The sequence below is a fragment of the Hirundo rustica genome, chromosome 3 (assembly GCF_015227805.2).
Source record: "Hirundo rustica isolate bHirRus1 chromosome 3, bHirRus1.pri.v3, whole genome shotgun sequence".
In the NCBI taxonomy this organism is placed as follows: Eukaryota; Metazoa; Chordata; class Aves; order Passeriformes; family Hirundinidae; genus Hirundo; species Hirundo rustica.
In genome coordinates this window covers 48,361,521-48,386,324 of record NC_053452.1, presented here as the reverse complement: position 1 = coordinate 48,386,324, position 24,804 = coordinate 48,361,521, and the positions used below count along the sequence as shown (strand labels likewise).

The window sequence follows — 24,804 nt, the reverse complement described above, 5'->3', positions numbered from 1 at the left end:
ATGTTATGATTTACGAGTGTGCTCCTGCTGCTCATCTGAGGTTGATTCCCCGATGCATTTTTGAATATTTCCTGTTCCTAATATCATAAAGTGGAAAACCCATGGATAACCAGCTTTGTTATAGCTCCAGCACAGAAGGAAATCTGCATTTGGATACAGCATTAGTGGTATCTCATAAATAATCCAGGGTTGCTGATGACAATATACCACAAACATTTTAATGACAGGCAGTTAAAGCCTGCAATGACAGTTCATTCCTTATTGAGTACCTTAGTAAATAAAATCATAATGCTATTTTAATCAGTAGCATTTCAGCTAAGCCTCAGTTACTGCTTCTGCTTTAAAAATAGCATTTAAACAAAAAATACAGCAGTAACAGATTATGTAAATTGTTTCTTTGACAATTTTGATCTCTGTCTAGGCAACAGAAGGCATACAGAACAAAGTACTAAATCCCAGTTAATAGGCCTGCTTCTGGTCCAGGTGAACAGGTCTTCATTTCACCTATGTGGAAATAAGCAAGCTGTACAAAGTGGCTGAGGCTGGAATATAAAAAATGTTTATTAATACTAGGACCAAAACAACTGAGAATTTAGTTTAATTATCCTTGTGTCCTACAGTATGTTTTCAGGGCCAGTGTTTGAGGAGAAACACCTCTTAATTGAAAACAAAGCATATTTGGCATTGAAGACACAGGAGCAATATGAAACAGATCACAGAGCTGACTATTCACTTAGCTCTTAGGAGCATAATCTTATTTTCAGTCTTCAAAAAAGTTATTGTGCTTTTTTCTCAAACTAAATCACTGTATCAGTGGTAGAACGGGCTGCAGGTTAAATTGATTATTCTTACCCCCAAGGCATCTTGCAAGAACAATTCAAGTACCATGAGCCAATATTTTTGATGGCTCAGAAAAGTTTTGAAAAACATTAAAGGTAAGGTAGCTATAGAAAAGAAATTAAGTTGTTAAAATGCTTTTACCTGTAACTTTTGTAGAGTAGAGACAAGCAGCCATCCCTTAGGAATTAGATTTTCACATCAATGTTGCAATTTAATATCAAGTTTTTACAGTGATGCAAATTAGCTGCTGTAGTAATTAAAATGTTGTCTTGGTTTGAAAAGACGGGTATCTGCTAAGGAGAAGCAGGGCCTCTGTAGGAATGGGGGATTCCAATCCCTTCCCTCCGTGTTATTATAATTTGGAAGATTAAAAAAAAACTTTTCAGTCAGAGCTATGGGGAAAGGAATAACAGTCCTTTACTAGTAAATATAACAGGGCAGACAAATGACAACAACAATTATAATAATAATAAACAGAACCAAGAACCCCGAGGGGCTTTGTCTCACAAGCCCCGGGCAGTCCGATCTCTTGGGACCCCGAGAGCACCAAGCTGAAACGGTGGAAACTCCGGGGGCTGGCGGCTGGAAATGGTGGGGTGTCCCGGCAGGCAGGGGGGTGTCCCAGCAGGTGAAGGGAGCAGTGCCGGAGAAGCCGCGGTGACTGGACCCGGGCTGACCCAAAATCCAGCAGGGCAGGTGAAAAACTCCGAATTCCTGGGTGCTCCAGCAGATGATAGAATTCCCAGGACCAGACTCCTCCGTTAGCCGTGGACTCCACGCAGCTACCAGTCACCCGACTGTCCTCCCTGGAAAACTTAGAGCCGAGAGACCACCACCCTCAGCTCCCAGAGCCTTTCCCTTCCCACTGAACTAAGTGATCTACACCTTTTGTACAGGTCAAGCACCCTTTAAGCATCAGTATTTAGTCTCCTAGCAACTTATGGGGGGGAAAATTCCATAGGAAAACTTAACCCTCAACAAATGTAATAATTAAAATTAGGAAAACATGAGAGAGCATAAATTCTGACAAGTTAGGTGTGAAATGATAGCAAGGAACTTTCTGGCATGCATCCTGTGAAAGGCATTAAACCTCACACCAAAAGGGTTTTTTCCAACCACATCAGGGCTAGGTGCTTGAGAAGAGAGTCAGGGAGAGAGAGACAGTGGGCAGCTGGGAGAAGTGGCAGGGAGACAATCTCAGGGAAGTCATCCCCAGGGTATGTCTGTAAAGGGACCACTTGCTCCCAGAGGACACTGTATTGTGCTCTAAAATCATCTTAAGGCCACTGTTGCTGCTATTAGGAAAGAATTAGTAACATGAATTTCAGCAAAGAGTCAGTTCTTGATGACAAAATTGTAAGAATTAAAATGAAGTAAATATGTTAGCAGTGTAGCTCTCAGCTGCTACACAGCTGGTACTCTCAGCTAGTGTGTCTCCCAGCCATCACTCCTCACTTGAATACAGCTTCACACCATGCCTGTGCTGCTTCCTGTCAACTGAACCCCTTTGCTTTACCTGCCCTGAAGGCAGTTTATGGTGCTGGAGGGCTGACCCCTTGCTCTTCCAAGAGTCTTGCTTGGCATTATGTTCCCTATTTCCTTCCCTTGTTGGAATTTCCCAGGCTTTTTGATCTGTCCCTCTTGAAAACTTACTCTCTAAGAAGCGATAGCAAGAAAAGAGGGTTTTACTAAATACAGCTGCAGAGACTGTTTTTCTTCTTTTTCTCTGTTCTTGGAGTAGAATCACAAATTTTCCAATGTAGCATGAAAGAGCGTCTTCCCTTCCGTTTCTCTCTAGGCTCATCTTCCCAGTTTCCTCCCCTTCCAGACTGCATACCCATTGTGTTCTTTTACTACTATCTTCTCTCCAGTTTTCTATCTTTGACTATTTGCATGATTATTACTGCCACTTTATAAATCTTATCTTCTGAGTTGTACTCAAAGGATAATATTTATAAAGTGCAGTAACAATTTGAATATAATTGGAATATCTCACTTGAATATCTTCTCAGTTACTTGCAGATGACATCTATAATACAGGTAAGTCTTAGGGTATGGCATTTTTTACTCCACAGCTGTCTTTACTCCTTAGCAGTGTTAGGGATGCTGCTGTGAGAGCTAGTGTTCACCAAGGATTTCTTTGAAACTGAAACTGCCAACCCTGTGGCATGTCCCCTCATTCAATCAGCAGTTATTTTAGAAGAGCAGTTAAGATCGCTCCCAGGTTTTTAGAGAGCTGCAATTTTCACCTAGACACCAACAGATGAAAGACTCAAATTGACATACTGGGAGGAGCTATAATAGAGGATGTGATTAATAGGCAGTTGGGAAAAGTCAGTATGGCATTTGTAAAACCTCAAAAATCAACTGCTTCCTTTAAGGACTCAGGAAGCACAGGGATATGAGATGGTACAGGTGTGATTTTCAGCAAGTTCTCTGTCCAAAATCTCTTCAAGAAAACCAGTTGTCAGGATAGGAGAAAGAATGTTCTCCTGCAGGGTAAAGCTGGTGAAAGAGGTGGGCATTCATTGTTTGGTAGTACCCCCTTACTTTAAAAAAACAGGGAAGACTGTTCCAGCCTGGGGTAAATGTTCTCTTTAAAAGGTAGGACTGAGGTAGGAGAGGTCAGTGCTGATATGATGTTGCCAGGAACCAACAAAAACAACACAGAAGCAGTTTACTAATCATAACAAAGCAAAGCATTAAAATTCAGCTCATGTACAGTTTGAGAAGGTCTGTCCTCAGTGCTCAGAGCTGCAGTCCGCAGATGCTTTGGGTCTTGATCCGTGTGAAGCTTGGTAGGAAAGTGTACAGATTATCAGATAAGTTGGTATTTTTCTCTGTACAGGGGAGCAGTCTCCCACAGAAGAAATTTTTATGTGAAGGTAGATCAAGTCGTGACTCAATTTTTCTAGAAGGCAGAAAATGATGATGCAGGACAGAAGGGTTAAATCCCAGCTGAATTGCAAGAGCAGCTGTAGGAAAGGCATTCACGTTTGAGGTGCTGCCCTAGCTGCAAAGCAGGGAGTTCACGCAGCTGTAGTTCTGATTTGTGTTTAATGGTAGGTGATTCAGGAGCATCAGAACGTGCCTGCTCTTGTTCTGATTTAACCTGTTCTCTTTCAAGTTTGCATTCTGAATAAGCAAAAGGTGGCAAGGATGACACTGAAAGCCAGAGAAAAGTAATTTTCTTCCGACACCAGGCCTCTTTTTCCAGCTAGACTTAACAGAGAAAGAAAGAAACTGTTGAGTTGTCCTCTGGTTTTCTAGCAGTGAGCAGCAGCTGTTTTGGTAGCAGTAGCAGCAGCTCATATAACAAATGTTTCATGATGAATGCAAACAAAAGCCAGCCCTGAAATTCCAGCTCCACTATGTACGCATAAAATATAAAACCAGTTCAAAATAACGTAACTACTCAACTTAAGGGATTTTTTTTTCTCCCCCTCTAAATAAATTCCATGTGAGAATTAGTGTTTGGTCTGCTCAGTTCTCCAGGGCTCACCCAGAAAATTTTTATCATATAGGCCGAGGGCAAAAAGTGAGCACAAAAACCGACCAAGAAAAAATATTTTTAGAAGAAGTGCACATGCAAGAGGTTGTGTGGTTTGGGTGAAGGTTTTGAGAATGCCAAACATGCTTACTGAATTGAAATTACTGCTGATGTTTGTGAGTTGGCTAAATTCACTTGCCTTCAAAATAGGTCTTGGAGGAATTCTTTATGCATCTCTGTGCAATTTGCTTTCTGAAGATGACTTGTAGTTTTAAAGGCATCTACATGTTAGAAGAGTGTTATGCCCTCTAGCATAAATTTCTTTCCAGATAGCTGGTGGGAGGATTTCTAGGGAATGCAAGTTGCTGATCAGTGCATACTCAGGAGAAATGAGAATATTGATGAGAGAGAAAAAGATATAGTAATTGGAGACTCAGGAGAAATACAAAAGCTATCCAGGGGGCAGTGTCTTAAATTGTTATCTTCCTCCAATTGCTTAAAGTTAAAACAGCAAGTAAATAACCAGCATCCCTCCCTGCTCTGCTGTTTGCTGAGAGTCTGGAGCAGCATCTGTTGTCTGCCCACACAAACACTCCTGCTCTGTTCTCAGGCCCTGAAATGTTCTCTTCACAATCAGTTTGCTTTCCTCATGGCTAGGTTTTCTGAGCTGGCTTCCTTCTAATTATGGAATTATTCAGCTCTATGCATCCAGCGTAGGAAAAAACCTAATTTCTTGTGTTCTGACAGATCAATGATAAAATAATATAGCTTATTGTTGTGCCTTTTGCAGTATGATTCTATCTAATACCTTTTGTGTAATGCGAATTTTGAGCACAGCAATGTTCTTCCATTTTGTACGTTTCAACTGAATTTTGAACAGCCTTTGAAGTTGTGTTGCTGTGTGATGTATTGCTGTTCTCGGGGTACACGTGTACCTGTTACGGGTATCACATCTTCAGTACAGCAGGGCATGCAAATGTAGGACTTAGGACAAAAACTGTGCGCTTGTCTTGTCTCTGCTTCTCCTGCCTCTTGACTGTTTTGGTTCATTTCCAAGCCATCAGCTACATGATTTGATTTCTTTGTATTTGTGGAGTGGAAAGGGGAGAAGGGGATTGATGAAGAGTACTGTTGGATCTAGCAAAGAAAAGAGAACAGAAGGGGTGGGCTCTTTCAGGTTTTGCTTCTTTCTCACTAGAAAGAAGTGCCGCACAAGTTACTGGGAGAGCCCAGTGGTGGTGTTGGGCTGGTGTGGAGGGAAGGCAGGGGCAGGGAGCACACGGATGTTGCTGCAGCAGAGTTTGGTGTATGCAGGGAGCCACGGGTGTGCACAGTCAGCCAGAGCCCGCAGTGCTTTGCAGAGCTGTGCTCCTGTGGCTTTTAGGATGTTACCAAGTTAGGAGGTTTATTGCTTGGGCACGAACACATGCTTTTTCTGTTACATAAAATGAGAGCGTGGAATTAATGGGTGACTGAGACATAATATACATCTTCCAAAAGCTAGTGGAAATTGGACGTGACAGAAGTGACAGCATAGCCAAAGAAAATTTATTTAAAACATTGAATGAAAATATTCACCAAAACCTCTGTTTTATCCTAAATACCACTAAATATTTTTTTTCTGGGTATTGAAGTCTTATTTTTAAGTCGTCTTCCACTCCCTACTGTTCCATGAGTCCTCTGCCAATTTTGCAGTAGTCATGACTCATCCTTGAAAGGTCTTCAGACAGCTGACAAACCTGCCTTGCTTCTCTGGGTATTGACATTATTTAATGTCAGTGTTTAAATTATGTACCAGGGAAGCTGAACTCTCAGCATGACCAGTGAAGAGAGGTAAGTGGCTGTTTCTCTCTCTAGGGGTTGTTTGGTGCCCTGAGTGGCTGTCTGGAGTTAATCGGCAGGGAATACTCCTGACTCATGCTGTGCAGTGCTACACGGTAGGGTAGAGAGGGATGCTGGCTAGGAGTTGACATGCAGTAGTGTTTGTAGGAGCAAGGATGAAGTATGCATATAAAAACAAAGTTTATGTCATCCTTCTTAGTGTTTTCCTTGCCTATCCAATAGACAGATCTGTGCATCATTGAGTGCTATTTGATTTAAGTTTTGGTGGACTTGTTTGGACAGTTTTTTGGGAGCTTAACTTGGGGGGTTTTTTAGCACCCCACTAGATTTTTCTGCAGTGATTCCAGGAATAAAGTCTATGGCCTTAGTTTCCTGTGGGTCACAGAAACACAGCAGAAGCCCAGGACTCCCTTACCAAGAGCAAAGGAGGTGAATGAAGAAGATCTATTCTAGTAAACTCTCAAGAAACCCCTGCGTGGTGACCAAAGCCACTGTAGAGAGTGAATGAACTGCAGAAGGTGGGAAACCTGGGGAAGGATTTTGGACAGTAAAACTATGCAGGGATCTTGAAAAGGGTGAAGCATGGCAGGACCAACTGAGTTTAGGGATGATGGCTGAACAAACCTGCTCAGGTGTTTTTGGCAGTGACCAGTTTCCTCCTCCATATTCTCTCCAAAATTTTTAGATGAGCACATGTGAGATATGTCTCTGGCCTTTCACTGTCCACAGCTCACATTTCAGTGTTTGAGAAGTCCTCAATATGTTTTTCTGCACTGAATCCTGGTTCATAGGGAATAGTGTTTGTCTGGTTTCACCACAGAAGTATCAGATGCTCTCCACATCTTCCTTAGGGTTATTATTTCAGGATTTGTGGATATTTCAGATGTGAGGGTTTTTTTCCACTGTATATCCTTATCCTACCTCTTCCTATTCCTTATTTAATTCAGTAAGTGGTAAACTCAGTGGTAAATTTTGGGTGTTGGTGATGGCAATTAAAAGCTATTAGAGTCAGGATATCAGCTGGGAATCCTGCATGCCAAACAGCATTTTGAAGAGTTCGTATTCTTTCCTGAATTTGGGTACTTAGTCTAGTTCATGACTTTGTTTGTCAAACCAATTAATTGATTTTCTGTAATGACCAGGTGAGATGCTAAGCATGGAGGGTGTGTATTCTTTTTAAGTGCAGTGAAACAGATTTCTTGTGTTAAGATAGTTTTGTTTGCAAATGCAAACTGTTCTTTTCAGTCAGCGTAGTAAAAAGGGTGAGATGAGTTCTCTTAGTCTAAGCCCTTGAAAGAAACACATTATGATGGGCATACATATACAGGCATCCTGATACACATATATATTCATCCAGATATACCAAGAACAGCTCCTGGAGGAAAGTAAATGCTTTTTGCAGTCAGCCATTCTTAGCTCTTATTAGTTGAAAATAGCAAGAACAAATTGCATCTTAGAACTTTGCCTATTTGGTGCAGATATGCCAATGCAAGTGTTTGATAGCCGGAAAATTCAGTCTCTTGTCTTACACTTCAGCAAACAGCTTACCGAAGATGTCAGCCCAGTTCATCTTGAACTTTTGCTAACAGAAGAGCAGTGAAACTGCAAGGCATATCTGCCTGGATATTAAATTTCAGAATTTACTGGGCACTGCCTTCTGCTGCTGGTGGAATATGGTATTGGGTCCCTGGCAGACCCCAGTACTTTGCATTTGCAGAACACCTTATTTAGCCTATTTTAAGGGCAGGCTTAGCCAAAGGTTCTGCTTTGAATCATTGAAAATTATTTTCCTTGGTGCATGGTTTTGCAAGCTACTTGTAGAAATCAATGGTTTGAGTTCCTGCTTAATTCATCTGCTCAGTTCACAGACTCTTCAGTTACCCTTTCAGACCACATCTTGGTGTGCATCCCACTCCTTCAAAAGTAATAAAAAGTTAATCGCAAAGCCACTTTGTGTCTCATGCAAAAGGGAAAAACTCCTAGTCCCACACATCTTTTCATACTGTATACACATGTGTGAGTAATTTAGTGAAGAAACTGCACATGATACATTAGTATATTTTATTAGCAATTGGCACTGCCAGACCAATATTTTGATTTTGAAATAGTGGCAGAACTTGCCCAGATTGCCAATAAAATCAAAAGTCAAATCTAGCACTGCATCCCCGTTTCTGAGACTTAGCAGGAAAGGACAAAAAGCTATGAAAAAGATACAACAAAAGTATTCTGATAAACAAATGTCACCCACTTTCAAGTGTTGAATCTCAGTTTAATTTTTCCCATGCTACATAAATAGTCCTTTCACTTCCTTTAGCCTTGCAGTTTTTTATTTCCCACTGTAACTCAAACAAAATGGGGGGGGGGGGGGGGGAAACAACACCAAAAAACAGTTATATTTATGAGGACTCTATATTTGCTCAGTTTAAGGGGTTTTGTTTCTTCAGTAAATGTACTTAATAAAATTAAATGCTTTGGGAATGTGCCAGAAATGCTGTCAGCCACTTTGGCAAGCAGGTGGATGAAGCTTCAGCTGAACGTGATGTGCCCAGGTTACTTTGTTTATTTAGAAGCTGATGACCACAGTCACTGGACTTACTAGAGTAGCCTGTGAGGAATGTGTTTTTAAAGAGCTCAGAGTCACAATTTCATATTCCCAGCACCTATGGGTTTACTGGCAAACTTGGCCCCATCCAGGCATTGAATTGGGTCCTGGGACCCGCATACTCAGCACTAAGACTGGATGTGAAGGCAATCTAGCTGCAGCATCTGTCCCCCCACTGACTGCCAGGGCTGATTCTGCTATTTTGACTGGTTAGGCCGGGTGTCCCCTTCCTCCTTCAATAGCTCCATGCATGTCCCTCCCAAAGCTGCACACTTGGTTGCAGAGGAGGACCTCCCCAATACATTTTTTTGGCTGGAAAGTGGCCCATGGGAGAAGGACCTAGGAGTGCTGTCGACAGCTGGTTTGACATGAGCCAGAGAGTGCCCAGGTGGGCAAGAAGTTCAAAGGCATCCTGGCCTGTGTCGAGCACAGCAGCACCAGGGCAGTGACTGTGCCCCTGTACTTGGTACTGGTGAGGCCACACCTCCAGTGCTGTGTCCAGTTCTGGGCCCCTCATTGCAAGAAAGACATGGAGGTGCTGGAGGGTGTCCAGAGAAGAGCAACAGAGCTGATGAAAGGTTTAGAGGGTAAGTCATATGAGGAGCAGCAGAGGGAGCTGGGCTTGTTAAAGCTGGAGAAAAGAAGGCTCAGGGGCGACCTTACCACTCTCTACAACTACCTGGAAGGAGGTTGTAGCCAAGTTGGTCTCTTCTGCCAGGGAACCAGTGACAGAACAAGAGAAAATGGACTTAAGTTGCACCAGGGACCATTCAGGTTGGACATCAGGAAAATTTTTTTCACTAAAAGGGTGTTTGAGCATTGGAAGAAACTTCCCAGGGAAGTGGTAGAGTCACCATCCCTGGAAGTGTTCAAGGAAAGACTGAATGTGTCACTTAGTGCTGTGATTTAGTTGACATGGTGTATTCAGTCAAAGGTTGAACTCGGTGAACTTGAAGGTCTTTTCTAGCCTTAATGATTATATGATTCTAAGACAAAACCTGATTGCATGCATTGGTCACCCACTGAGCACCAGGCCTGGGTGAAAACACGCGCTTCAGAGCCCTGTTGTTATGTGTAAGCGCTTACACACATCAACGTGGTCAATGTCCCTTCTGCACAAATGGACACTGAGCCTCCCAGAGGTGAATTTTCTATTTTTTTGGACAGGTCTTTCTAAAGTTGGCTTGATTGTTTATTTTTTCATTGTTTTTCTTACTATGGAAACCCTGAATGTACTATTCTCTCAGATAACTTTTTCATCATGTTTTCCACGGAACTTCATTAAAATATTCTGTATTGAAAAAAAAAACCATTCTTCTAGTAAGCTTAGCAAATTGAATAGGATTTTGTAGATTCAGGCTCAGATTTGTTGTTTAGAGGAATAGGTGTTGAGATTGAGCACTGAAATGTTGACTTTTGGTTCTTAATGGTATTTTCTGTGTTGTGTTATCAGATAAGTTAAATTTACTTATAGAACTCACACAGCATCAGTGCCTTCTTTTATTGTCAGAGTAGGTCAGTAGGCTGGGGATGGGCAAGAGACCGGGAGAGAACACAGCCAGTACAACTGACCTAGACTGATTAAAGAGATTGTTCATACCATATAACAAAATGTTCAGGAAACAATAAAAGTAGAGCGGGAGAAAGAAATGGGATCTTTGGCTTCTAGGATGGCCATTGCTTATGCACTGACTGGGGAATGGGGAGGGGATGTCATTTGCATCACTCCTTTCCTCCCCGCATCCTCCGTATTAAACTGTTCTTATCTCTAGCTACAAGTTTCTTTGCTTTTGCTCATCCTGTTCTCTCCATCCTCCCACTGTGGGAGCAGTGGGAGAGAGCAATGGCCACATGGGTGCTTGACTGCCGATTACAGCCTACCTGCCCAAACAGGTTTCTCTCTTTATCTTGATATAACTTTTAACATTGCACATCTCGTGAGTGATGTTGAATGTCTTTATTCTGACACTCTTGAAGATTGCATTGTAGAAAATTACAGTGTTCTTTAGCAAAAACCTAGGTTGTTGTATGCACAGTGTTCCTTCTAGTAATCTCATTCTCTCCCAAAATTGATTTGTCTTGTAGAGCTTCTCCTAATTGCTGTCACGTTCTTCCTGGTTCCTGTCTCATTTTATCCTTATTCAGAGGTGTTAACATTTACAAGTACCCGTAAATACTGAAATGGAAAAAGACAGCAGATCATTTTATCTCCTGTTTCATTAATCTCAAGGGAAAGGTCTGTGCAGTAAAAGTTTGGAGCACAGTAGTCATTATGTCAGGTCTAGTATTGTCATTAAAGTAATGTGCAGACTAACCTGGAAACTTTGATACTAGCCAGTCTCTTTAACATTGACATGAAACTGCTGGTTGAAATACTGCAGACATAAGACAATTTACAGGATTAAGCGGAGGAGCAATGGCTTTTCATACCCCATAAGTCTCTCATTCCGATTCATGTGTACTTTCAGGGTGTTCAGCTAAGTCCTTTAACAAGCAATAGAGTTAAGGCTACTGGGAATATACTTGCTGTAAACAAGGTGATAGGTGGCAGAACAATGTGCCCATCTATCTCTTCCCTGTCTGTACATTAATGTTAGATGGGAGTTGAATTTAAAAAGATCATTGAGTGCAATCCCTTTTTCCTCAATGGATTGTTCTCAGTGTTGACACACAAGCAGGAATGGTAAAGGTGCTGGAGCTGATCATGTCAGTCACTGAAGACAGGTGAGGCAGCTGTCTTTGCTACTGGCTGATACAGATGCATGGAGTGCATAGGAAAGACTTTGTCTTCAAAACTCTTAGTCTTGTAATTATGTCAGAAAAGCTATTTTTACACTCCTTCTGGATGAAAATATATTGCCTAGAATATAGAGCAAGTACATGCATATGTAAATCTTGGTGGTGTTTGAACAGCTTCTAAGCACCTAAAAATATTCTGTATTCATTTATATTAACCCAAACAGATCAAAATCATACTTACCCTAGAACTGGGGCCTGCCTCTAAAAGCTGTCATGCATATAAAGAATTGCCAGGGGAAGTCTCCTGCCACAGGTCACTGAGACACTACATCCTGTGATACAGCCTCTGAGGCACTTTGGTGCTCAGGATCAAACAGGTCACACCAGACCTAGGGAATTTCTTCTGCCTTTTCCAACCCCCCATCCCTCACCTGTGGCTGCGCTGCAAAGGAAGCGCTGAGGTTGGCATGAAGAGCCCGTGTGTATCTCTAACTTCTGCAACAGCATCTCCCTCCATGATTCCCAAGAGAGAGACAAACTCAAATCACAGCAAATCCCAAGTGTCCCAGGATTCCTCATTGCAGACATGGCTGCAGGCTCTGCAACAGAGGCAGTGAAAATCCCAGGCATGAATTCACCTTGACTTGGGTTTAATGCATTTCTGGAAATCCAGCAGGAGCTTTCATCACTGTGAAGTCCTGAAATAGCTAAATGTTTGGCTTATCTATCTGTCAGACTCTTGGAGGTCTGCTAGATGCATAGGAATTACTCTTTTGTGAGTGAGGACACTTGCCCTTCACACGAGCCTGTTAGTGCAAGCATGGAGGACAGAGTGGGTTGCCTGGAGCTTCCTGGAAGGAGGAAAGATGCATTCTTGTTTCTGGTTCATAGTGACCTCAGCAGACATGAAGACCCTGGCAGCCTTAGAGCTTAGCCCTGTTGGGACATTATACTTTGCCTTCTAGCCTGTAGAGTAGAAAATCACAAAGTTCCCTCTTCAGGAAAAGCACAGGGTGAGAATTGCATTAGCCACACTATGAGATTATTCTCCTCTCCCAGGGCTTCTAGATAATATAATTCCCCTTCTTTTTATTTTTTTCTCTTGCTGAAACAAGTCTGCCTGTGTTAAACAACAGACCCTTTTCCTCGGTTTTGGCCAGAGGAGGAAGTCTTTGTCCCAATCTCCTGGCAGCTGGCCAAGGCAGTCAGGCTAAGAGCCAGGAGGGGGTGAACTTGAAAGGAACAGTGTGTTGTTTCTGCTCTGGTAGCATTCTTCCTTCTTCAGCAGCGCCTCGGCCCCTGGCTGCCTTCAGTCACTCATTATACACAAAAGAACCTAAGGGCAAAAGAGACAATTTTCTCTTGACTGCCTCTAACTTGAAATAATAAGAAATAAAACCACTTGGGGGCTTTCAGTTGTCTGTGTGCAGACATGGTTGGGAGAAAAATCTTCTTGGAACTGGCCACTTTCTCACAGGGGAGGAAAGAACCAATAGCATCTTTCCCCCCTGCCCCCCATTTTAATAGCAGCTTTCATACAGTAACAGTCCTGTATCTCCTATCAGCTGTGATTTTACCTGGGCAGTGCATAAGTTTTATAACTGGACATTGCTTGCATCCTAGTTAGTATTTTTACATTCACTTTTCATTTCAGTAGTTATATAAAGAAATAAGCAGTCATATGTATGCTCTTGGACGACTTAGGCTTAAGTCTAAGAGGCTGCATTTAGAATTAAAAATTTTTAAGGCCACAGTCTCAACTTTTTTTTTAAAGTATAGGATTATTTCCTATTCCTGCATAGCCCGATACTACAGGGTGATGACCACTAGGTTTGAACAGTCATGAAGTAGAAAACATAGCAGATTGGATGTTCAGGCATCTTCCAAAAAAGACATTCACACTGAGGTATCTGAAATGCAGTGACAAAAAGGCTTTTGCGTGTAGTGCTTCTGACTTGGATGCTGACACAAGCAAGATATTCGAAACTTGGATCTGTGAACAACTTAAATGGATCATTGGGTCATTAGGTCATTGAGCTTGGCTTCCTGTGTGCTACAGGCCACACAGTCTCTCCTCTGCATAGAGACCAATATCTGGAGTTCATTAAGTTATCCATCATTGATGCAGAATTATCAAATGATAGCAAATCAACTGCATTTGTTGTGTACTAACAATTTATCACCTTCACCACTTCAAGAAAGCAGTGCCATATTTCCAGTCTGCATTTGTCTGGCTCCTGCTTCCAACCCTTCAGTGCCTGTAGTTTTCTCACCATGAAAAAATGCAGATGCTGTAAGCTAGTCACCTCTCAATCATCTTTTTTTTTTTTTGTAAGCTGACCAGAACAAATTTATCGTCTTTCCTCAAAGTGTCCCTTTCAACCTCAGTCTTCATTCTGAGGCTGTTTTCATACTCTTCCTGATTTAGGATGTGGTTACAAAACTGGATGCTATATGCCAGTGTTTCACTTACCAATACTATATATGGAAATAAAGATACCTCCACCTCTCTCCATCCCTCTTGGACATCTTAGCTTGCACAGCATGCCTCTTCATAATTTCCTTTTTGTGGACAAAATTCACACATAGCACCTACCATGATTCGAAGCACAAAGGCAAGATGCCTGCTCTAGATTCTCAAGTCATGGACTGTATCTCTTGCAGATTTTCTGCATTACATAGCTGTGGTGAAGCTTTTCCTGCTCGTAAGCACTGCTGAAATTTGTCTCGGTCACTGCGACTCTCTCTTCTGTCTGCAAAAAAGTGATAATGTTAGCATCTGCATAACCTACTATGCAGCTCTGTTCACAAGCGTTCTGTAAGAACCTATTTTTAAATTGTGGTTTTGTAAGATCCAGATGTGACTGGATTCATTCAATAACTCTTAAACAGCTATAAAAGATACATTAGAAATTGTAGTGTATGAGCTGCAACCATAGCAGTTGTTTCAGCAACTCAAACTAGACAATCCTGGCATTTCCTCTGCAGATGACTTTGGTTTTGGCACCTCCAACTCTTGCCTAGTTCAACTTAAAAGTTGCTTAATGGCTATAAAAGTACCTGACCACATTCTCATGAGAATCTGCCTGTTCTTTCTACCAGTGTGGGTTATTCTTCAACTTTCCTTTCTCTTCTGTGTTAAACTACCTGAACTAGGAATGCAACATTAAAGTGCACCAAATAAAGGAGTCTCTTAGAAGATCCTGCTGAGATTTGTTATCTTGCGTGTGATACAGCACATTTCCAGGCTGAGGACAGCATCGGAGATTGTGTGTGGTGCAGGAGGGTTGGCTGAGGTATCCCATGCAGCTGGAAAACCATGTTCTTGGATCCACTGCTCTGAGCTGGTAGGAGCAAAGGCCTAACACTGTTTCATTTCCAGGAGGAGAGTTTAGAGATTTCATTATAATATTTACTGGTTGGAGAAGAGACTTCAGAGAGTGGTAGCTGGAGAAAGTTACATAGTTGCATTGCTGAGTTGTATGGCAAGTGTTTCATAGTAGTGGCGTAATACCTTTAACAGCTCAAGGAGCGTGTAAGAACACTGCTGAATTCATACCGCTGTTGCACTGTGCAGGTGACAGCCAGACCAGTGCAGTGCTGACCTCTGTAGTATTTTCCAAAAAAATGTTATTTGCATGGTGAAGATGTTTGCCATTATGGCCATATCAGCCCAAAATACTACTTGCATTCATCACTTATCGCTAACTTTTATTTTCTTTCTTCATCTTTCTTCCATGCTGTTGTTTATGCCATGCCTCCTTGGTGTTTACATCCTCGCACATTAGTAGTTGTTCAATTACATGTCTTTTGGATTATCTCTTTGAACTCTTCCTGGCTAATCTCTGTTTTGGCATCCCTCCATTTTTCTGAGCCACCTTATCATTATCAGAGCTTCCTGCATTTTGTCTGTGTTAAAATAAATAATGAAATTATGTAAGGGTAACAGCGAGACTATTCTTTCCTCCATTTATTCATTGTAATGGTAAGAAAGAAGGAATATTGCTGTCTCACTTAGTTGCATCTCTGTCACTAACAGCTATCATTTTACAGTGTCCGGGCTAATTACAGTCTGGTATATTTGCTGCCAAGATCCCTGTTTGATGAATGATAGGATGTTCCATTTCCTAGGACTGCAGATCTCTGAAGTTCTGGGAGTTTCTGTGATCTCTGGAGAGTTGCTGTTTCAGAGGGATCCATACCTGACCTTTACAAGATAGGAAACGGCTGTGTGCCAGTGTGTGAGAGTTCTCCTAATCCCCTGGAGTTAGGAGTTGTTCCGTGTCCACCATAATTCAGGACAGAAGTGCCAAAGCAAGGCGAGCATTGCCATGAGTTTGGCATAGCTGTCCCCAGTATGCGCGTGAGGATCTAATCTTTATCCTACGTGTCATTAAAACTTACACTGTATTTTGTCAGTGTGAATATCTGAGAGGGGAGTAAACTAGTGGTAAAGATGTTAATAGCTGGGATTCATGGTATTTCAGATAAAGTTGGTAAATACTGTGGGAGAAATTGCTACTTCGCTTTTCAATCAGTTTTGATTTTTAATTTATTTCTGCCTGGCCAGTGACTCTGTTAGATTTGCTCCACTATCCCTGCTTTCCATTAACATGGTGCTCCATGGCAGAGTGTGGCTGCAGCACACCATCCCTCTCCCGGCTTGGATCCAGGGACCTGCTCTGAGCTGGCTCTCCTGAGCAGCAGTAGCCGTGTGGCCATTGGAAAGACATGCAAGCCCAGCACACTGGCATTTCATCCATTCTCCCCAAACTGTCCTTTTCCAGATATTCTTCTAGAGCCAGGCTGAAAATTTCAAGTTTGTAAAGCAAATCAGTTGTGCCAGAGAATTTTTTGCTAAGCTGCAGTTGAACATTCCAGGGGAGATAATTTCTAGCGTAGTTATCAGAGCTCTGGTTGGCACCAGAGCAACGAGAGGCAGATCAAGCAGAGACCCTCACCGCTTCGTACGTCACAGCTAACCACGGTGACATGCATTTACTTCCAATTGAAAGGCTGCAGGAGTAGGTATGTGCTGTAACTCAGCTGCAGACAGTTGAGAGCAGGGCCTCCCCGCACAGTTGCAGGAAATGAGTTTGCTGTATCTGTGACAGCCATCGTGTTCTCACAGCCGTGGGAGCAGCGCAGCTCTGCGCGGCGTTCTTCCACCGCGGGCGTGAGCCCGGCAATCCCACGGTTCTGCTGGCCTGCAGCCACCCTGCGCTGCCTCCAGCCTGGCTCACCTCTCCTCAAGGGCCCCCCAGGGCACCGGCTCCCTGTGGCTTCAACAGCAGGAGACTGGAGAGCCATCATCCTGAGGTTTTCTTCTGAGGTGGAGAATGCCGTTAGGATCATTTTGTCTAAATATGGCAATTCAGGGGTTTTGGAGCCACAAGTTATAATACTCACTTTTCCCTATGGCTTGGATTGCTGCAGTGAGTAATGTCCATTTCTTAGTTTAAAAAAAAAAAAAAGTGAGAGTGTGGTAAGTAACAGTAAACACTCATCAACTGGTTACCCAAAAGAATGTAACTTTCTTCATTCATATCTGCATATCAGTTTAGTCTTAATTCAAGGTGTGAGCACGTTGCACTGGGAGGTTGCATTGCTATATAGTACATTCTTCCAGTAATTTCAAGTAATGCCAAAGTAAACACATTTTTTTTAAATAACCCTAAGAAGTAAATGGTAAGTAAAAAGTTTGTTGCCCTCCATCTGGTTAGATGTCTCAAAGGTCATAAAATGGGGGTCCTTAGGTGGGGCAGCTGGATTTATGTAGCATATGCAGATTGTTATTTTGGCTTTAAGCCAGATCTACCTAATTTTCCATTTTGCTTTATGATGAGAAGAGGTGGTTGAGGTAACTTCAGGGGGCAGTTTTGTGATTTCATCCATGCTTGTATTAGAGAGCCTTTTAAGAGCATTTAAGATTAAAATGTAGTCTAAATAAAGCTCAAGTACAAAAAATAGCAGAGTTCACTTGTTTTATCAAAAGGCTGAGCCTGCAGCCAGGCACAGGCCCAACTCACGCCATCCAACAACCCACACCTCACAGCTCTTCATGCTCGGCACTTCCAATGATTGTGCTGCAAGGCAAACAAACAGCAGCCAGAAAATTTACACAGCCCCTGCAGCCTTCCAGGGTGTGGGTGTTTCTGTGTGTTCAGATGTGTTCTTCTGCAGTCACAGGTGTGTGCACAGAGCAGAGAATTGCACACTGTCACCCGAAGAAAACAGTCTCGTGCTTTTTGCCTTGTCATCGTTGGCAGCGCTCCTGGCCAAGCACAAATGCCTCTCTCTGCTGGGAGAAGCAGCCACCGAAGGGAGCTGGAGCTGTGAAAGTGGCTTTCCCCACTTACAGTCCTGGAGGGACCATATAAGTAAAGAGCTTTTTCTAGGGAGCTAAATGGAGTTTTCTGTAGCAGAAATAACCTACGTAAAGTAAAAACAAAATTGGCGGGCAGTATAAAGGCTTAAGGTAATAAATGCAATATTTAGTAGTGTATATTTGCTGCTGAATTTGTAAAGAAAACCAGATTGCAAAGCTGGCAGGAGTTGTCAGCTAAGCACAATAAAGAGGAATGTCTTGAAGTGCTCAACAATCTTAAGAAAGTTTTCTCGCTCAAGGACAGACTGGGCACACTGGCCTTCTGGAGTGTAATCGTCTCACACCCTTCAATGGCCATTTGAAGGTAACTTGAACAACTTGACTGAGAATTTAACAAGACTGAGACATTTGTTGTCTGTTCCAGTCTATGGATAAAGGTGGTGCAGAAGAGAGTAAGCTCTTGGGGAACCCAGATATTTTCACCAAAAATACTTCACGCTATTCACTAATGCCGCTATACACTAACTGTGCCAACGTCTGCTTGAAATACAAGCAGTTCCTGATCATTCCTCTGCACTTTTTCTTTGCTAAATAGCACATTAAAAAATGCATCTTTCTTTTGGGTTTTTGGGGGGTTTTTTGGTATATTTTAATAATTTCACTGCTATCTAAATAAAATTAAACAAACTGATAAACAGCCAGTAAATATAGATATAGAGCATATTTCATCATACATTACTGTAATTAAAGAACAGAGAACTCTGTGTACTGAGTTGTTTAATTACTTATATAAGTGAGTAGAGACAGATTTCAGTGTAAAGGACTGCTAAGTTTGGTATAAAAGTTCCATTTAATTGCACACTAGTATGTTTTAATAATTACCACCTAATAAAAACCAATTTTCCTTTAGAGAAGGAATTAAAAGTATAGATGCAAAATAGAATGGATGCTTTAAATAATTTTTTTGTGATTTAGAACAGCATTGCATTGGGTAAACTAGTCAAAATATCTTCTCTTTGTATCATTCTTCCTACAGTTCAAATTAGTCTGCTGCAGTTGATAAGCAAAACTGATTATTTCAGATAAAACATTTTTCTTTTGTACCAGATGGGTGTGACACGATGAAGTCCTGTAGATAAAAGAATGTCCACCCCAGCAGCACTTGTCTCATGTAGTATTATTAAAATGTTCCAAGTTGTTTTTCTTTGGGTCCTTTATTCTCAAGGATGAAAATGTGTGTCCACAAACTAAAAATGTAATTTTTTTTACAAGTGCGGATACCTTAAGCTATATGAATATTAATCTTTTAAAATTTAAAGAAAGCAGTTCATGTTCAATGCTGTGCTCTGCCTATCTGTTGTACTTTTCAAGATTTAAAATCTTGTATGAACTTTTTCACTAAAGATCATTGCTGTTGCAATGTTGCTGTTGCTAGATGGACTTACTCATATTTTATTACCTCTTGGGATAAAACAGTTTGTCTTAGTTTAAAGTTCCTCTCTTCCCTGAAAAGCTGTTCTTGATTATTTCTCTTGGATAAACATACAGCTTGTGGGATCCCAAGAACAACTTACTCTTCCTGCTAGGAACCATTGTTGCATCCCTTAGCTTTATGTGTAAGCAATTGTGAAAACCTATTTCTCTCTAGAGATGTTAAGCAAATGTTAAGCTTTGCTGGCAGGTGCTTCACAAGACCTCCATTTGTTCTGCTCACATGAACAAAACTCTAACAAAACTCGTGGTAAAATTTTGATTTTGGTAAAACATTTTGATTCAGGGACTCCCTCTGGAAGTGAGGGTGCTTGCTGCTGCTGGAACCCAGATGGATACATGAAATGTTCTTTGTTGTCTGCTTTCTCCATTTAAGCTTATTCTTTGCTGTCCTTCATGGCCTGACCCTTTTGAATACTTCTGACTTGAAGAACTGCTGTTGCCTAATAAGAATTAGATTTCCATGTTATATACTTAGGATGAAAATGCTTAGGATGCTCTCGTAGCCTAATGCCATCCAGAAAAGAGAAAAATTATTGCCTTCAGAGTTTGCTTTACACCTCATTCAAATGCATTCATCTCCACTGATAGACTCATCTATTGAGAGAGAAGGGGAAGCAACAATTCAATATTTTTGTTAGTAACTCTAATTCTTTATCAACAGTAAAAGGTCTGTGTTTCAATTTACCAAAGCAAAATTTGTCAGATGAACAAAAAAGTAATGAAATCTGCCAGGACACGACAGGAAGATGAGTCTAGTTCCATTAACAGGTATAACAGGATGAGAAAGTTAACAGGCACAGTTAAGGTGTCATGTGCTGATGCCAACAATCTTTCGGTGCTACCCTGAGACGGATTCAGATTGACAAGTATCTGTTTAGATTTGAACTATAAAAAAGCACAACCGAGACAGGTCACCATATGCCACGTAGGAAATAATAGATTATTTTAAGCTCAGTGGTGTGCCTGACATCAAATTTCCAACGCTAGGCAAGACAGTGGGTTTCTCTATGTGTAGCTCATGCTCATAGTTCATATGACATGGTTTGCATTTTCAGATAGCCATTGACTATTAAGATCTTTGGTGACTGCTGACAAGATGTGTATGAACTAGCAGTATTTAAACATGCAAGTCTGACTTCAAACATCTGTATTTTTTCATATCTTGTTAAAAGTTAATCCATTGTTAGAGACAGCTTGAACTCATTTGTATCAGTAATGTAGTAGGGCCACACCTTAAATTAAAAAGTTTACATCTGGTCTCACTAATCAGCACCCACCATGTTGCTTGTTCTTTCTTTACAGAACATAGGAAACTTGGCAATCTGACTGTGACAGTGAAAAAGACCGTCCCCTCTCCAGAAGCAATACAGGTCCTCTACCAACGCATGAGATACGAATATGAGTTTTATTACTATGTCAAAGAACAATTCCACCTGCTAAAGCGCAAGTTTGGACTGAAGTCTCATATCAGGAAACCAAGTCCCAGACCTGAGTTCTTCATTCCTTCTCCCCTGGAAACAGAGGAACCAATAAATGATGAGGAAGAAGATGATGAAAAGTGGCTAGAGGATATCTATAAAAGGTGATGGATGGAAGAGCTGTCCTTTCTCTTCTGGTGACTCCTCCAGTTTTCTTAAGATTTTTTTCAATAATTATTATAAGTAATTCCTTAAGGAACTGAGTTAATGCGCAGCGGATTTGAAATGGAACAGAAGAGACCATTCCCACATGCTGGAGCCATTGGGAGATACCTGATTTTGCAGGTTTGATTCATTATACAGTGTTGGCTCTAGCATCCTTGCTATAGCATAGTTCAAGAGAGAAGTACCTACCATCTGTCACAAAATAACTTTTGGAATACACAGTAGTCCTGTGAGAACTGCAAAATACAAAAGAATAGCTATAAAAGAATACTCTTGAAAAGTAAATTTTACAGATTCTCATCTCTCTCTTTGATCAGAAACAAGTCTCCATGGCGTAACACTGTGGCATGAGCTACCAGCGAGTGAACTACAGGCAGTGAGCCATTTGGGAACAGTGCCTCTTTTTGTCCAAAGCACACTGGTATTCCAGCGGTGGGGTCTGAGCCATTGCTTTGTCTTCAGATCCAAGGATAACGGGCTCAGAAAGAGGCTAGGTGACAGCTCCTTGAATTACCTGTGCCCGAGGAGAGAGGCTACTGTTCTGCCAAAACAGTACTAGTGAGTATAAGGCCAGTTACAGGAACCAGATATTTTTGGTAAAACCTTCTAGTTCATAGAGTGGGAAAAGTTACCAGGTCAGTAAATGGCAACAACAAATTAAAAGTGCCAGGCAGAGCTTTATTTCAGCAGTAGAGTATGCTTCTATTAGACCCTAAAGGAAAAGGTGTAACATAAGGGGTTTATGTTGAAAAATGGTATTTTTAGATTTTTATTATTTTTGGGGGTCACAAATCCAAAGAGATTCTGAAAAAGTGACTCATTAAAAAGCTCAGGTGATCTGGAACTCCTGTTAAGCACGACCTGTATTTCTGCAACTGCAGAATTTAATTGTTCACATCTGAATCTGAACGCAGCTTCCCCACCACCACAAACACCAGATTCCTGTTTTTAGTGTGGCTAGAAGGAAGATTAACAATGTGAACATCCACAGCTTCTCTAGTTGAAATATTTCAGAATTATCAAATAAATACAAGAAGATGCACTCTCTGAAACCAAAACTGATTCAGTGATATCTTTTTAAGAGGGTCACTGTGAAAGTTGCCCTTGTGAATCACTACAAATGTAGAGAAGGGATGGGTGGAAGCTGGGAGGGGAAAGAGAAGTAGCACCAATATGTGAAGTGCTGCTGTTGTTCAGGTTGGTGTCCCTGGAGTGGGATTCCCTGTGACGTGTGGGTGTGCTGGCTGTTGGGCAGCCTGCCAGCCCTGGTGGTGCAGAAGTGACAGACCCACAGACAGCCCTGGGCAGAGCTCTCTGGCCCTCTGCTACACAGCAGAATAGGGGGGAATTTGGGATCTCAATGAGACCTTGGCCTCTTACACACCATTGTTGCCAGAAAAAGCTGGACTAATAGAGAATAAGAGCAATAAATTGCTGTCCCTAGAGCACAGGAAGGAAGCAGGTACAAGATGTTGCAGCTGCTTGCCAGGATGAGGACAATCCACCTCTGTCTATCTCCCATCCTTTCTCAAACATCTACCAGAAAAGTTTTGGTTCCTATTCCACAGCTGCCATCTGCAAGGTCATACTTTGGTTTGCTATATCAAGCAAAAGTTATTTTGTGATGGATGAAGCATATAAACTCGGAATCAGCTCAAAGGGGCTTTCCAAGGGTTTTATCTTTCATGAGCCTGCTGAGAACCAATAAAAATTATGGTTGATCTTCTTCACCACTCAGTCTTAAACTACACACAGAGAATGAAAATAAAGGAGAGTTAAGACAAGACGCTAACTTACAGAAAATACTAGGGAAAATATTCTGTTCTCATTATTAACATCCCAGGTTGGTGGTAGCAATGCACTACTGTGGGGGAGCACATTTAAGAAAGCTGAAAATGGCACAGATAGTAACTAACATATTAGCTAAAATATGAATCTGCTGCATTGTATATTTTAAGTGGTTTCTATGAAATTACATTGAAAGAGTAATGATTAGTTTACACACTGTGGAGTTGTTATATTTTGGAAAGAACTAGTATTCTCATGTTTCTGAAATTCTGTTTGAATCCTTTTTCTGGCAATGTTTTAACAGAATATAGTCACTTAACACATTTACCCTTCCTGAGAGTCCACTGCCGTTTCCAGTAAAGTCTGTTTCTATCTGTTTGTTTATTTAATGGTATCTTCAACCATCACTACTTATAATCTAAATACAGAAGCTGCTTAGTGGTTTACTCGCTGGGTTTTAATGTTGGTGTATTTTTGTAACAATCAACCTGGTGTCTCCTCCTCAAATGGTAATTCTTAAATTTATCTGGCACATAGCATCTAATATTCCTGGTCCTATGCCCTATTTCTCTGTCATTAAATATACTTTGCTTAACTTTTAAAAGGTACGTTATAAGCTGGTAAATCTTTGACTTATTTATTGAAACTTTTCAGCACATTCCAAATTCTAAGTTGCTCAGGAAGAAGTTGATTTAAATAATTATATTTGGATCTGATTAATATTTCTTAATCGGGAAAAAAAAAAAAAAAATCACTGTCTGTAAAACTTTAGTCCACAATAGCTTTGTAGAAAGTGCCAATGCATATACTTGGAGATCTTTGTGGGGGGAAAAAGGTGGCTGTTCAACACTTAAAAAAATAAGAAAATATATGTCTACATTAGCTTAACCATGAGTGAAGCAACATATGTTTTGGAATGAAATCTTTAACTTATTCACTACTATCTCCTGAAATATCAGTAAGCCATATGATTCTTTATTTTTCAATCGATGATGTTTAAAAATAAAACTTGCACATTTCTTCCTGGTGCTGTAGTCCTCTTGCTTACACTAGTTTTCCTGCCTGGATACAATGGCTGTGGGTAAGACATTGGAGCTGTACCCAACAGAACAGGGTTGGATACAGCATAGGGCATCCTCTGAAAGTCATACTTGAGCAGTGACACTGGAGCAGGTTGCTCCTGGGTTATTCCATCTCCCAGACTATCCAGAGGTGTGAGCTGAAATCTGAGTTGTTTTACTCACCTGAGATGTGTGGTCAGTACATTGAAGTGCATTGTCCAGTGTTCCGTGGCTGCTAAGTAGAAGTTTTATCTAGGAGAAAAACAACTTAGTCTCCATACACTGTGTTTTCGCTAGATCTTGTGTTTGATGGCCAGGCATAAAAGCTTCAGTAGTCATGGTGATGTTACAATGTAAGTGAAGTATCAGTGCTTTCACACTAAAGAGAGAATCAACTGTTGTTAAAATGCAGCATTCTGGAAAAAAATAAATTTTACTCTTAGGTTTCAAGTGACAATGACAAATTGTGCCATTTTTTGTTTCCGTTTCTATTGTTCAATTTACTTCTCTTTCACATGAATTTTGTTGGTGATGCAGGGCTAAATCCAAGTATCTCAAATGCTCTCTACTTGTGTGTAGAGAAGTAGCTTGACAGAGCTGAAAGTACATGAACCTGATGGTGTACTTAAAGCACTCCAGTTTCTTTGCAATTCTTTTATCATTGGATCTCTGATGGATCATATGAGTGTTAGGATGTAGAATGGTACATTGTATCATAAACACACCAGCAAGTGACAAATTTAAATGTTCAAGAACACATCTGTGAATTCAAGCCATGGAATTTTTCTTCCTTTCAGTATTTGATACAATAAAAGTGAATTTACTGGTACATTTTTTGACTAGCAAAGGAAATCACACACTGCATCCAACTTTTATCCTCTTATCAAATGAAAAAACATTGCCTGCCAAAGAATAAAATTCTTCATTCTTATAAAAAATAAAGACCTGTAATTCCCAGCTAAGAGTAATGCTGCTCT

General features: G+C 41.1%; 1 protein-coding gene across 1 annotated transcript in view; it reads left to right on the top strand.

The window, feature by feature from the left end:
• Positions 1 to 24,256, top strand: part of UST (uronyl 2-sulfotransferase) — a 154,269-nt gene extending 130,013 nt beyond the window's left edge. The window contains exon 8 of the mRNA XM_040060230.2: positions 20,638 to 24,256. Within this exon, the coding sequence (XP_039916164.1) occupies positions 20,638 to 20,921 (284 nt within the window). The 3' untranslated portion in view covers positions 20,922 to 24,256. The remainder of the gene's footprint in view (positions 1 to 20,637) is intronic.
• The last annotated feature ends 548 nt before the right edge of the window (positions 24,257 to 24,804 follow it).